Source organism: Salvelinus alpinus, chromosome 3 (assembly GCF_045679555.1).
Source record: "Salvelinus alpinus chromosome 3, SLU_Salpinus.1, whole genome shotgun sequence".
In the NCBI taxonomy this organism is placed as follows: domain Eukaryota; kingdom Metazoa; phylum Chordata; class Actinopteri; order Salmoniformes; family Salmonidae; genus Salvelinus; species Salvelinus alpinus.
The window spans coordinates 50,990,595-51,004,377 of NC_092088.1; the positions used below are offsets into that span (position 1 = coordinate 50,990,595).

Consider the following 13,783-nt stretch of genomic DNA (forward strand, 5'->3'; position numbering starts at 1 on the left):
CGGTCAATCACCCTCGGTCTGGGGCTCCATGCAAGATTTCACCTCGTGGGGCATCAATGATCATGAGGAAGGTGAGGGATCAGCCCAGAACTACACGGCAGGACCTGGTCAATGACCTGAAGAGAGCTGGGACCACAGTCTCAAAGAAAACCATTAGTAACACACTACGCCGTCATGGATTAAAATCCTGCAGCGCACGCAAGGTCCCCCTGCTTAAGCCAGTGCATGTCCAGGCCTGTCTGAAGTTTGCCAATGACCATCTGGATGATCCAGAGGAGGAATGGGAGAAGGTCATGTGGTCTGATGAGACAAAAATAGAGCTTTTTGGTCTAACTCCACTCGCCGTGTTTGGAGGAAGAAGAAGTATGAGTACAACCCCAAGAACACCGTCCCAACCGTGAAGCATGGAGGTGGAAACATCATTCTTTGGGGATGCTTTTCTGCAAAGGGGACAGGACGACTGCACCGTATTGAGGGGAGGATGGATGGGGCCATGTATCGCGAGATCTTGGCCAACAACCTCCTTCCCTCAGTAAGAGCATTGAAGATGGGTCGTGGCTGGGTCTTCCAGCATGACAACGACACGAAGCACACAGCCATGGCAACTAAGGAGTGGCTCCGTAAGAAGCATCTCAAGGTCCTGGAGTGGCCTAGCCAGTCTCCAGACCTGAACCCAATAGAAAATCTTTGGAGGGAGCTGAAAGTCCGTATTGCCCAGCGACAGCCCCGAAACCTGAAGGATCTGGAGAAGATCTGTAGGGAGGAGTGGGCCAAAATCCCTGCTGCAGTGTGTGCAAACCTAGTCAAGAACTACAGGAAACGTATGATCTCTGTAATTGCAAACAAAGGTTTCTGTACCAAATATTAAGTTCTGCTTTTCTGATGTATCAAATACTTATGTCATGCAATAAAATGCAAATTAATTACTTAAAAATCATACAATGTGATTTTCTGGATTTTTGTTTTAGATTCCGTCTCTCATAGTTGAAGTGTACCTATGATAAAAATTACAGACCTCTACATGCTTTGTAAGTAGGAAAACCTGCAAAATCGGCAGTGTATCAAATACTTGTTCTCCCCACTGTATATACTGTATATAGTTTGGGTTCAATGTGTATATTTGCGTTGTATATACAGGGTGCATTTGTAAAAGCGACCCAGGTCTCAATATGTCTTCCCTGTTAAAATAAAGGTTACATTTAAAAAAGGTATATATTGGAACCAGCGACCTTTTGGTTACTGGCTCAACAACTAGGCTACCTGAGATTATGAAATAAGATTACTAATATCTCATGTGGTTCATTAATAAACACTAGCCTAGACGTAGTCACAAAATACAAAATATATAGATATATCTGCAGAATATTTGGAATGACAAGGTATTTTGTCAATGTACAATTTGGAAAGCAACAATGAAACTCTTCTGTAGCTCCGATAGTAATTGGACCCCGCCCATTATTCCCACTAAGATATACTGACTAGGGAGATGAGGCTCAACACCATATAAAAAGCGGCAATCCCCTCCTCTGCCACATACATATCTGCTTCACCAACTACTGTTTCAGTGGCAGAGAAATATAATCCTGTCGATGCTATTCCATGCACAACGTGGGACAATTTGAAGTGTTTGAAGCTCGAAGGCAGAGGATAACGAATTACCACTTTTTTCCTGAATGTGTAAATGGAGAAAACTACGTTTTTGGATGCTGGAAAACAAAGGAGTAAAACCACATTTTGAGATCATTTGTATGTGAGATTGTTGATATGACATTCTCCCCAGTGGGCAAAAATTAAAGGCTACGTTATCGTGGGACGCTTAATTAACGAATGTGCCATAATAGTGGATTGGTTGACTTATCTTGTAAGGACCCCAGCTTCATCCTTATGGGGTGTGATAACTTGACCAACAGCAACAAGACTTTGCCTGGCAGGCTCCCTTACACTGTGCAGACTTCTGTGCCTCTGACAATACTGGTGGGTATCCTTATTCTTCTCACAGTGTTCGGTAATGTCCTAGTGGTCATCGCTGTGTTCACCAGCCGGGCCCTAAGAGCCCCTCAGAACTTGTTTTTAGTGTCCTTAGCATGTGCAGACATTCTAGTGGCCACTCTGGTGATGCCCTTTTCTCTGGCTAATGAACTGATGGGATATTGGTACTTTGGTCAAGTGTGGTGTGAGATATACCTGGCCCTGGATGTTCTGTTCTGCACCTCGTCCATCACGCATCTGTGTGCCATAAGTCTGGACAGATACTGGTCAGTCACTCAAGCCATTGAGTACAACTCGAAAAGGACACCACGCAGGATCAAATGTATAGTTTTATTCGTGTGGGTGCTGGCTGCTATTATATCATTCCCACCTCTCATTTCAATGGAGAAGGAAGGGGCCAAAGAGGAGGGTCCCACATGTAAGATCAATGAGGAGAAGTGGTACATCATATTCTCCAGCACCGCCTCATTCTTCGCCCCCTGTGTGATCATGATTCTGGTGTACGTTCGAATTTACCAGGTTGCAAAGAATAGAACTAGGGCCCCTCCGGGTGAAAGGAGAAGGGAAAACAATAATCCAGATAAAAGTCAGTATGGCTTAGTTCAGCAGGACCCCCTGGAGAGAAGGAACAGAGAAGGACGTAGAGATGGAGTGGAGGAGGGTGAGGAGGTCAATGGAATCGACGTGGAGGAAGAGTGCTCCTCGTCTGATGGGAATGAGAACCAGTGCTCCATCAAAATGAAGCTGAGAAAGGGAAAGACCAAAGTGAGTCAGGTGAAACTAGAAGACCCGTCCCCTAAAGATTATGATGCACACCAGTGTGTGAAAGTGAGCCGGTGGAAAGGAAGGCAGAACAGAGAGAAGCGCTTCACCTTTGTTCTGGCTGTGGTCATGGGAGTGTTTGTTGTCTGCTGGTTCCCCTTCTTCTTCACGTACACACTCACCGCCATATGTGAGTCCTGCTGTGTCCCTGAGACATTGTTCAATTTCTTCTTCTGGTTCGGATACTGCAATAGCTCGCTGAATCCAGTCATTTACACTATTTTCAACAATGACTTTAGGAGGTCTTTCAAAAAAATCCTTTGCAAGAAGGATAGAAGAGGGCTATGAATATACTTGTTTTGGACTAGCTACTGTTTCTTGTCTGAATACAGATTTAATTGTTTACAAGTTGGAGTCATGTACAGTTTCTCATGGAAAGAAAATATACCTATTGGGAAATACTTGTTTCATCAATTTTGTACACGTGTGTCAATGTACAACAGTTTTGAGATCATTCCAATCTTTAATCCCACCACATACATTTACATGTATTTGACATTCCATGTTTATTACTTCATGCTTATGTAGTGAGGCAGCTGGCTTGTATCTCCATGGAGGATGCTTGATGTTATTATGTAGGCTATAATTCAGTCATGCATAATCGATTAGCTGTGCAGATTAACAAGGAGCATATGTATGTATAATGAATAAACATATTTAAACATGTATTCAATTTTACAGTATGTTCTATCAGTGTATGTTCGTTGGGGTACCCATTGAGTTTTAGGGGTATTGTTGTACATTAAGTAAATGTTCCAGAAAACAAATACTCAAACTTACAACACTGCACTCTAATCGTTTTCATTGCATTCTACTTATTGAATAAGGACAATCATGTTTCAAACACAACTGCGTTTCCTTCATGTACCATATTGCACAGAGGCACAGACCCAGAGGAGCCAACAGAAAGAGATAACCTGGGTTCCCACAGGGCAAGATAGACTGAATCATCTACCGTGTCCTTATCAGTAGAGAGGAAACACCATGCCAATAATCCACCCACAATCAACAGATTTTATGGTGTATACTGTATACAGTGTATTATTTTTTATAATCTTTCACGCACAGCCTGCCAATATTCATGATGCACACAAAAGAAAAAGAGGTTATCACTTTTTTTTCAAGTTAAACAGTACATTAAGTGATGGATGTTGGATTTCTGCCATCAGAGAGAAGTTAATTATGTTAGTGATGCACATGAGTCACTGCAACCCCTGTCGATGAGCCATAGCAAAATTAACTCTATTGCTCATAAATCAAAATATGCATGCAGTTGCCTTCACTTCCCTCTTTCTGGGGTCTTGCATTTACTTTATCGCCACCATTTCAGGGATCTTGAAAAAACAAAAAACAATAGAGGAACTCTATCGCCTTATCGATGTGACTGAAATAAAACGGGTTTCCCATACTATAACAGTAATTGTTCGGCTTACATTATCACATAAGTGAGAATTATGCAACATGCTGTGGAACTCTCCATAAATTCATCACACAACATGTTCTGTTGCCTTATCGATGTGACTGAAATAAAACGGGTGTCCCATACTATAACAGTAATTGTTCGGCTTATATTATCACATAAGTGAGAATTATGCAACATGCTGTGGAACTCTCCAAAAATTCATCACACAACATGTTCTGTTGCTCATCAGGCTAATCGGACTAGAAATGGTCTCGGTATGAAATAAGCCTTTGTATAAAAACTGATTTGAGAATGACATACTATGAACACGAGCAGGGGAATATAGCACTGAAATCAACACGAAATGGCAGAGAATCAACATGAACATGAACATTACATAAAGCCCTATTCAGGAGGGCCATTGGAACATAAGTGTATTCTGAGGAGCCATTATCTCCTTGTGTTTCATCGTCTTCTCTCAAGTGGGTGATGAAACTCTCATCAAAACAAATTGCATTGCCTTCAAAGAGCCTCCCCCCACCAAACTACCAGTGAGAACAATGCAAATGAAATGAGAGGGAAAGTATGCCTACAAGGTAATGGCTGGCACAACAATATTGAACACAGCTCAGTTCAGCTCAGCAGAAATGATAATGGTACAGTTGCAGATATCATTAAATCCTTCCCCCAAGTCAAACAAGAAACATATCAAGAGCCAAATGTTATTGGCCCTGCACTCCAAACATTAAGGTGCGTGTAATTGCATTGTGATGTAATGTTCACAGACTTATTTAGGCCGGCCTTGACGTCAGACAGTTTCTTTGATTAGGATTCTCTTTTCTTCTGTGGAAACATTAGAGGCTAGTCAATGTGTTTCCCTTTGAAATCCGTTTGCACTGGTTCTTCTAGTGTTATACTGTACAACAGAATTATGGTGGCATTCTCATTATCAGTTTAAATATGTGTTATTTCATTTGAATGTTTTTGCCAGTGAAGGAAGGCACACAGTAAAATACACACCATTAGGGATTATCATAACTCAGCTCCAACAGTCCTTTCTTATTCCAATAGATAGAATATGCCTCAGTTGCAGCAGTTCTGCTGTTTAACATTCCTGTGGTACACATACTTGGGTTTAGCCATGTAGCCAGTCTTAAAATACAACAACTATTACTCACCAGTCACCACAGATGTTAAACTATAGACCCATCTTTGATCGATTCCCACGAACCATCTGACATGTCAAATGTACACAACAAAACCCACTGGGTACAAACTGGTTGAATCAACATTGTTTCAATGTAATGTGTCATCATATTGTGACATTGCATTGGGATATAGCTACTGTTTTTGTGCGTTTTGCGCTTGAAGACCATTAAAAACAAAAACACATTTGAAACGGAAGTGGTCACACTTTCCCATCAGATTAGAGGGAAGATTTGTGTAGTCTGTAGTTTGCACCCCTCTCCCCATTGTGTTCCATCATCCTCCATCATCCTCCTCCTGAGGCAGGTGTCAGATCTGCAGGAAATGGATCACTCATGACTTTTTTACCTCTAATGTTAAAAGCCCATTCAGTTAACAAGATAGATTGCCTCCTATCAGAGTAAAGGACCAAGGGAGAGGGCAGGAGAGAGAGAGAGCGAGAGACAGATGGAGAGACATAATGAATATATTGCCTGAGAAACTCAGATCCTCTAAAGATGTAATTTGCTTGACTTCCCAAAATCTGCAGAGGATATGGAATATATCCGAAGTCATTAGCATTCATCGTGTTTAGCTTCTGGATGTTCTTAGTTCTTTTAATCAAAATAACAACCAGGAGAATAATGAAGGCATGTGCCATGCATTGCCAGCTGTGCATACATTACAATTAAACGCTTTGGTTGAGCAGTTTTTAACAGATACTAAAAAGGTTGAATGTGAATGCAAGTATATTAATCTCAATTGCTCAAAGTAGTAAGAGGAAATTGTGGAAACAAAGACAGTATTTGTTGAACCTTTGACTAGATAAAGCAGTTCTTCCTACAGTTGATAAAAGTAATGCGGTCATCACAGATACGTTATGTTCTTTTAAACATGTATTTGCAAAACAATTATGGCCTTTTAACCTAAAATCACTTTGATTTAGCATCATTTCAACACTGAGTTTTTATTCTTCCTGGTTACGCTAGCACTGTAGCACTATCCTCATTGCCACACTTTCACACACATACATTTTTTCTTCTGGGTTTCCGTCAATTATTTATTTCCCTCGAACAGGGCCGCAATTTATGGCTATGACACCCAGGCTTGTACGCTTTATAAGCTGTGTATGGCAGTAGTTCCCACGATTTTCACATTGATCTCAAGTTTGTCTCTCCCCATTTAACTCCCTAAGCCACATTAAGTCACAGTGATTCTGGAAAAGTCGACTGTACTGTGTCTGAAACATTGCTGGTGTAGTCAGTGCTGGAGGGGGTTTCACGCACTGAGGAGAGGGTCAAACACAATACTGAACAGGTTTAGGGGAGGACCGCCTGTAAAATTTTGAAAAAGTATGAAACCAAGGCAAAAAGTGTCAGAACACATGCCAGGAATACTGAGAGGGTAAAGCAGTGTATCGAATCAAACAAAGAACCTGCAAGACCACAACAAAGTGTAGCTGCTATTATAATTGAAATGGCTTGGAAAGGTCAACATATTGATATGAATGCCATGAGAAGAGAGGTGGATTATCATCAGCATATACTGAGCAGAAGAAAAATAAGTAGCAGGAGCGCTTCAGTTATTCCAAAACAAGTACATGTGCTCTTGGCGGGGAATAGTACTAGAAAAGCTAAAGAGAAATTTGAGGCACTTGTGTGAGTTTGTGTGAGTAATGTGTGGGCCAAGCAATTAAAAAAATTAAATACACCAACATATATCGGCTCACGCCTTCATCAGAGTTTCGGACACCCTGATGAAGGCTTAATTAAGCCAATACACATTGTTGTATACACTGAGCAGAGTTGTGCCAATATATATCATGAATAAAAAAATATTGATAATGAATTGAAAATACCGAAAATATTGAAAAATCAAATACTCATCTATGGACCATCTCTGAAAAGAGATGATTCCTGATCCTTGAGTGCACATAAGTAGATTAGTGTACATTTGATTTGATGGGCACACAGATTTATTCATTTCAGTCTTTTCTTTGTATGCAGTAGGATAGGCTACATTGTGTTGGGGCTATTGCAGTATTTGTTTTAATGTAAGGACATACAGCAAAAGTACCTCTATTGCCAAACAGTACCGTATCACTGCCAAAATTAATGAAATAGCAACAGCACGTTGATTGTGTTTTTATGTACTAGAGTTCATTTCCAATATTCTTGAGATTTAGCAGATATAACATATGGTACATTAACCATTTTCTACGCCTCTACCTCATTGATGACAAACTTATTATACACAGTGGAGATTAGAAATTCTACCACTGTAATAGCATAGTAAGTTGAAGAACTTAATGTTTGTATCTTGGCATTCCCTTCAGATTTTATCTGAATGTGATACAATGGTTAATTATATTTTTTATCTCTACAGCACAGCACCCACCTCAGGGGACAGTTCTACATAGAACCAATGCATACAGTATATTAGGTAGCATTACGGTATTGGGAATTGGATAGTCCAATCTGCAAATGAGCTGCCAAGCATAGTTTCTACTATTGAAGTGCTCATCCATCTGCTTCTCTGCTGTGTGACTGCTTGATTGAATGAAAAAGAGCACTACTAAATCAAATTAAATTGTATTTGTCACATGCGCTGAAGTAAAAAATAAAAGAGAAACAATAAAATAACAATAACGAGGCTATATACAGAGGGTACCGGTACAGAGTCAATGTGTGGGGGTTCAGGTTAGTCGAGGTAATATCTACATGTAGGTAGGGGTAAAGTGACTATGCATAGATAATAAACAGCGAGTAGCAGCGGTGTAAAAAAAGGGGGGGGGTCAATTCAAATTCCCGGGTAGCCATTTGATTAGCTGTTCAGCAGTCTTATGGCATGGGGGTAGAAGCTGTTAAGAAGTCTTTTGGACCTAGACATGGCGCTCAGGTACCGCTTGCCGTGTGGGAGCAGAGAGAACAGTCTATGACTAGGGTGGCTGGAGTCTTTGTCAATTTTTAGGGCCTTCCTCTGACACCGGTATAGAGGTCCTGGATGGCAGGAAGCTTGGCCCCAGTGATGTACTGGGCAGTACACACTACCCTGTGTAGGTTTTATGGGTATTATGACTCATACTGTGGTACTCGTGAGCAAACATTCCTGTAGGTGGCAGTAAATCACAAACCTTGGCTTTATACGTGTTTGAACAACATTAGCTGGCAGTATGCACCCTTTCAGTTTGCCAACTAGATGTAGTAGAAAAATATGGAGATGGCCACAATAGAGATAGCCTCAATGGCACTGCCCGTGCGCTCACAGATGCCATAATGTGACATACACTGAGTGTACAAAACATTAAGAACACCTGCTCTTTCCATGACATAGACTGACCAGGTTAATCCAGGTGACAGCCATGATCCCTTATTGATGTCACCTTTTAAATCTGCTTCAATCAGAGTAGTTGAAGGGGAGGACATGTTAAAGAAGGATTGTTAAGCCTTGAGACAATAGAGACATGGATTGTTTATGTGTGCAATTGAGAGGATGAATGGGCAAGACAAAAGATTTAAGTGCTTTTGAACCGGGTATGGTAGTAGGTACCAGGCGCACCGGTTTGAGTGTGTCAAGAACAGCAACGCTGCTGGGTTTTTCACACTCAACAGTTTCCCCTGTGTATCAAGAATAATCCACCACCCAACTTGACACAACTGTGGGAAGCATTGGAGTCTACATGGGCCAGCAGCCCTGTGGAATGCTTTTAACACCTTGTAGAGTCCATGCCCTGATGAATTGAATGTGTGCTGAGGGCAAAAAGGGGGTGCAACTGAATATTATGTTTTGTACACTCAGTATATATAAGGGCACAAGGCGAGACCCAGATGCAGACACAGGAGGCAGATGGTTTGAGTCTTTGATATTTCTTAATAATCCAAAAGGGGTAGGCAAGAGAATGGTCGTGGACAGGCAAAAGGTCAAAACCAGTTCAGAGTCCAGGAGGTACAGTGTGGCAGGCAGGCTCGAGGTCAGGGCCGGCAGAATGGTCAGGCAGGCGGGTACAGAGTCCAGAAAACAGGCAAGGGTCAAAACCGGGAGGACTAGCAAAAGAGAATAGAAAAGGCAGGAGCACAGGAAAACCATGCTGGTTTACTTGGAATATACAAGACGAACTGGCACAGACAGACAGAAAACATAGGTTTAAATACCCAGGGGATAATGGGGAAGATGGGTGACACCTGGAGGGGGTGGAGACAAGCACAAAGGCAGGTGAAACAGATTAGGGTGTGACAGTATATATAGATGTTATCTCTAATATTCTCTCTGTTTACCAAATATGACTGCGAAAAATCTATTTGAATGGCCCACCAACTGGTAATTACTAGTGGGAAACTTGTCGATCATCCTTGAGCTCCAACTTCTCCCACATGGTGACCTCTGACCTAAATAACAGCATTTTTGGCAGCCCGCTTTTCTGATTGGCTGAGCTGGCACAAATTCATATTCAAAGTCAAACACTCTTCATCAGAGAGAGTGAGACCCGCTCTGACTCTGTCAGTCACTCAGTCGAAACAGAAAAACAGAAGGGTGGTGCTGAAAAAGTTAGAGACCAAAAAAGATCTCGAGGCCAACGTTGCTAAATGTATGAAATTAACACATTTATTTAGTAAAAGTTCTGGTTCTGCTGGGCCGAGTGCTGTGTCTGTGAGAAATGACAGATCATCTGCTGTGGTACACTTGCAATAACAAGTCTTTCGATTGGCTTTTATAAAACATAGGTAAGGCAATAGCCATCTACTAGACATTTATACCGTGCTTTTTACTAAACACAAGTCATCGTGTATTACAATAAAGGTCAATTCGTGGACTGTCTATGTATTTGTTTTATTAATGTTTATTCGCTTCTGAGTCTCAGTCTCTAACTCAGCGAGTGAGTTTATGATCTGTAGTAACAAGTGACTATGGTATTGGATTACATTACATTGCCACTGCACTGAAGGCTGGAAAGTCCCTCCTGTCTCCCACTTATTTCATTCGCTGAAAGGCCTGTCACTTCCTGGCAGAAATATACATATATGCGCACGGCACTGTCAAACGAAGCACAACACTAGTCCCGGCATTGTTCATTGACAAACACAGAATGTTGTACTGTATTTTGAATTCAGTAGAAGAAAACAGAGAGAGAGGGAAAAAAGAGACTGCCAGGTCCTTAATGTAGCCATTGGCTACAGTCTAAACATTAAGGAACTGGCAGTCTCTCTCTCTCTCCTTTTTTCTCTCTGTTTTCTTCTATTGAATTATATGCAATCTAATATTTAAACACTTATCTAAAGTGGACAAGGAGGAACACTTGAAATGCACTAATTTGAAATATGTAGTTAGGCTGTTCTAAGATATTATATAAGCCAATGTTCGTCTATAAGGCATTTATTTTGTGCTTTTCTTCTTTTTCTAATATACAATGTGTTTATTCATTTACAACTAGGATGGTTCTGGATGGAGTCTGTAATAAACCAATTATAAGGCATTTATAAATTGTGTTCACCATTTATTAATCATTACTCCCACATTAATAAAGCATTAGTAAAGTATTTCTGCAGTCCCAAATCTAAAGTGAGAGCTATTCAAACTCAGTCAAAACAGAAAATGTGTGTCAGTCTGTCTCTTGTGAAAACAGTGAACAACTTGTGAACATTTCTGAATTATAATATATACTGTGGAACAGCCTGGAGGTGTTGTAAAGGTTTGCTGCTCAATTAGCATCAAGGGACCTAACGTGTGCCAGGAAAGCATTCCCCACACCAGTACACCACCGACACCAATCTGAACCAGGCAGGATGTGTCCATGGACTCATGCTGCTTATGCCAAATCCTGACTCTGCCATCAGCATGACGCAGGAACCGGGATTAGTCAGACCAGGCAATGTTTTTCCGCTCCTCAATCGTCCAGTGTTGGTGATCGTGTGCCCACTGTAGCCGCTTCTTCTTGTTTTTAGCTGATAGGAATGGAACCCGGTGTGGTCGTCTGCTGCAATAGCCCATCCGTGACAAGGATCGACGAGTTGTGAGTTCCGAGATGCCGTTCTGCGCACCACTGTTGTACTGCGCAGTTATTTGTTTGCTTGTGGCCCGTCTATTGGCTTGCATGATTCTTGCCATTCTCCTTCCACTCTCTCTCATCATCAAGCTGTTTTCGCACACAGGACTGCCACTGGCTGGAAGTTTTTTTGTTTGTTGCACCATTCTCTGTAAACCCTAGATGGATGTGGCAGGGCTTGCAAACTATTACGGATTACAAAAGGGAAACCCAGCCGCGAGCTTCCCAGTGAAGCGAGCCTACCAGATGAGCTAAATGCCTTCTATGGTTTCTTCGAGGCAAGCAACACTGAACCATGCATGAGAGCACCAGCTGTTCCAGATGACTGTGTGATCACGCTCTCCATAACCGATGTGAGTAAGACCTTTAAACAGGTTAACATTCACAAGGCCACAGGGCCAGACAGATTACCAGGACACGTATTCAAGCAGACCACCATAGTCCCTGTGCCCAAGAACACCAAGGTAGCCTGCCTAAATGACGACCGCTCCGTAGCACTCACGTCTGTAGCCATGAAGTACTTTGAAAGGCTGGTCATGGCTCACATCAACAGCATCATCCCAGACACCCTAGACCCATTACAATTCGCATACCGCCCCAACAGATCCACAGATGACACAATCTCCATTGCACCTTTCCCATCTGACCTTTCCCATCTGGACAAAAGGAACACCTATGTGAGAATGCTGTTCGTGGACCACAGCTCAGCGTTCAACACCATACTGCCCTCAAACCTCATCATCAAAGCTCATAAGCTAAATACCTCCCTCTGAAACTGGATCCTGGACATCCTGACGGACCGACCCCAGGTGATAAAGGAAGGCAACAACACATCTGCCACGCTGATCCTAAATACGGGGGCCCCTCAGGGGTGTGTGCTCATCCCCTCCTGAACTCCCTGTTCACCAGGACTGCATGGCCACAAACGACTCCAACACCATCATTACGTTTATTGACGACACAACTGTGGTAGGACTGATCACCGACAACGATTAGACACCCTACAGGGAGGACGCCAGAGACATGGCAGTGTGGGCAGTGTGGTGCCAGGACAACAACCTTGTGCTCAACGTGAGCAAGACTAAAAAGCTGATCGTGGACTACAGGAAAAAGGGGTCAGAGTACGCCCCGATTCACATCAATTGGGCTGTAGTGGAGCGTGTCGACAACCTCAAGTTCCTTGGCGTCTACATCACTAACAAACTCTCACAGTCTAAACACACTAAGACAGTCGTGAAGAGGGCACGACAATACCTATCGAGAGCATCCTGAATGGTTGCATCACCGCTTGGTATGGCAACTGCTCGCCATCCGACCGCAAGCCGCTACAGAGGGTAGTGCGTACAGCCCAGTACATCTGGGGCCAAGCTTCCTGCAAGCTTCCTGCAAGCTTCCTGCAATCTGCTCCCGAGTGGCGCAGTGGTCTAAGGCACTGCATCTCAGTGCTAGAGGCATCACTACAGACACCCTGGTACGAATCCAGGCTGGTACGAATCCACCCTGGTATCCACCCTGGTACGACACCCTGGTACGAATCCAGGCTGTATCACAACCGGCAGTGATTGGCCCAGTGTCATCCAGGTTTGGCCGGTGTAGGCCATCATTGTAAATAAGAATTTGTTCTTAACTGACTTGCCTAGTTAAATTAAGGTTAAATTTAAAATACAATAAAATCCAGGACCTCTATGCCAGGCAGTGTCAGAGGAGGTTCCTAAAAATTGTCAAAGACTCCAGCCACCCTAGTCATAGGCTGTTCTCTCTGCTACTGTACGGCAAGCAGTACCGGAGCGCCAAGTCTAAGTCCAAAAGGCTCCTTAACAGCTTCTACCCCCAAGCCATAAGACTGTTGAACAGTTAATCAAATGGCTACCTGGACTATTTGCATTACTGCTGCTACCCGCTGTTTATTATCTATGCATAGTCACTTTACCCCTACCTACACGTACACTAACGTTCAAAAGTTTGGGGACACTTAGAAATGTCCTTGTTTTTGAAAGAAAAGCAACAAAAATTGTCCATTAAAATAACATCAAATTGATCAGAAATTCAAAGTAGACATTGTTAATGTTGTAAATGACTATTGTAGCCGGAAACAATATTTTTTTTATGGAATATCTACATAGGCGTACAGAGGCCCATTATCAGCAAACATCACTCATGTGTTCCAATGGCACGTTGTGTTAGCTAATCCAAGTTTCTAATTTTAAAAGGCTAACTGATAATTAGAAAACCCTATAGGAATTATGTTAGCACAGCTGAAAACTGTTGTTATGATTAAAGAAGCAATAAAACTGGCCTTCTTTAGACTAGTTGAGTATCTGGAGCATCAGCATTTGTGGGTTCAG

At 42.3% G+C, this 13,783-nt stretch overlaps 1 protein-coding gene across 1 annotated transcript; it reads left to right on the forward strand.

Moving 5' to 3' along the window:
- The first annotated feature begins 1,336 nt into the window (after positions 1-1,336).
- Positions 1,337-3,435, forward strand: LOC139569741 (alpha-2A adrenergic receptor-like). Its single transcript, XM_071391122.1, has one exon. It carries the CDS (start codon positions 1,828-1,830, stop codon positions 3,097-3,099), a length of 1,272 nt encoding a protein of 423 aa, XP_071247223.1. The 5' UTR covers positions 1,337-1,827; the 3' UTR covers positions 3,100-3,435.
- The last annotated feature ends 10,348 nt before the right edge of the window (positions 3,436-13,783 follow it).

What these genes read in the sequence shown, in the direction of transcription:
- LOC139569741 (XM_071391122.1), top strand. Translation starts at nt 1,828, where the DNA reads ATGTGCCATAATAGTGGATTGGTTGACTTATCTTGTAAGGACCCCAGC.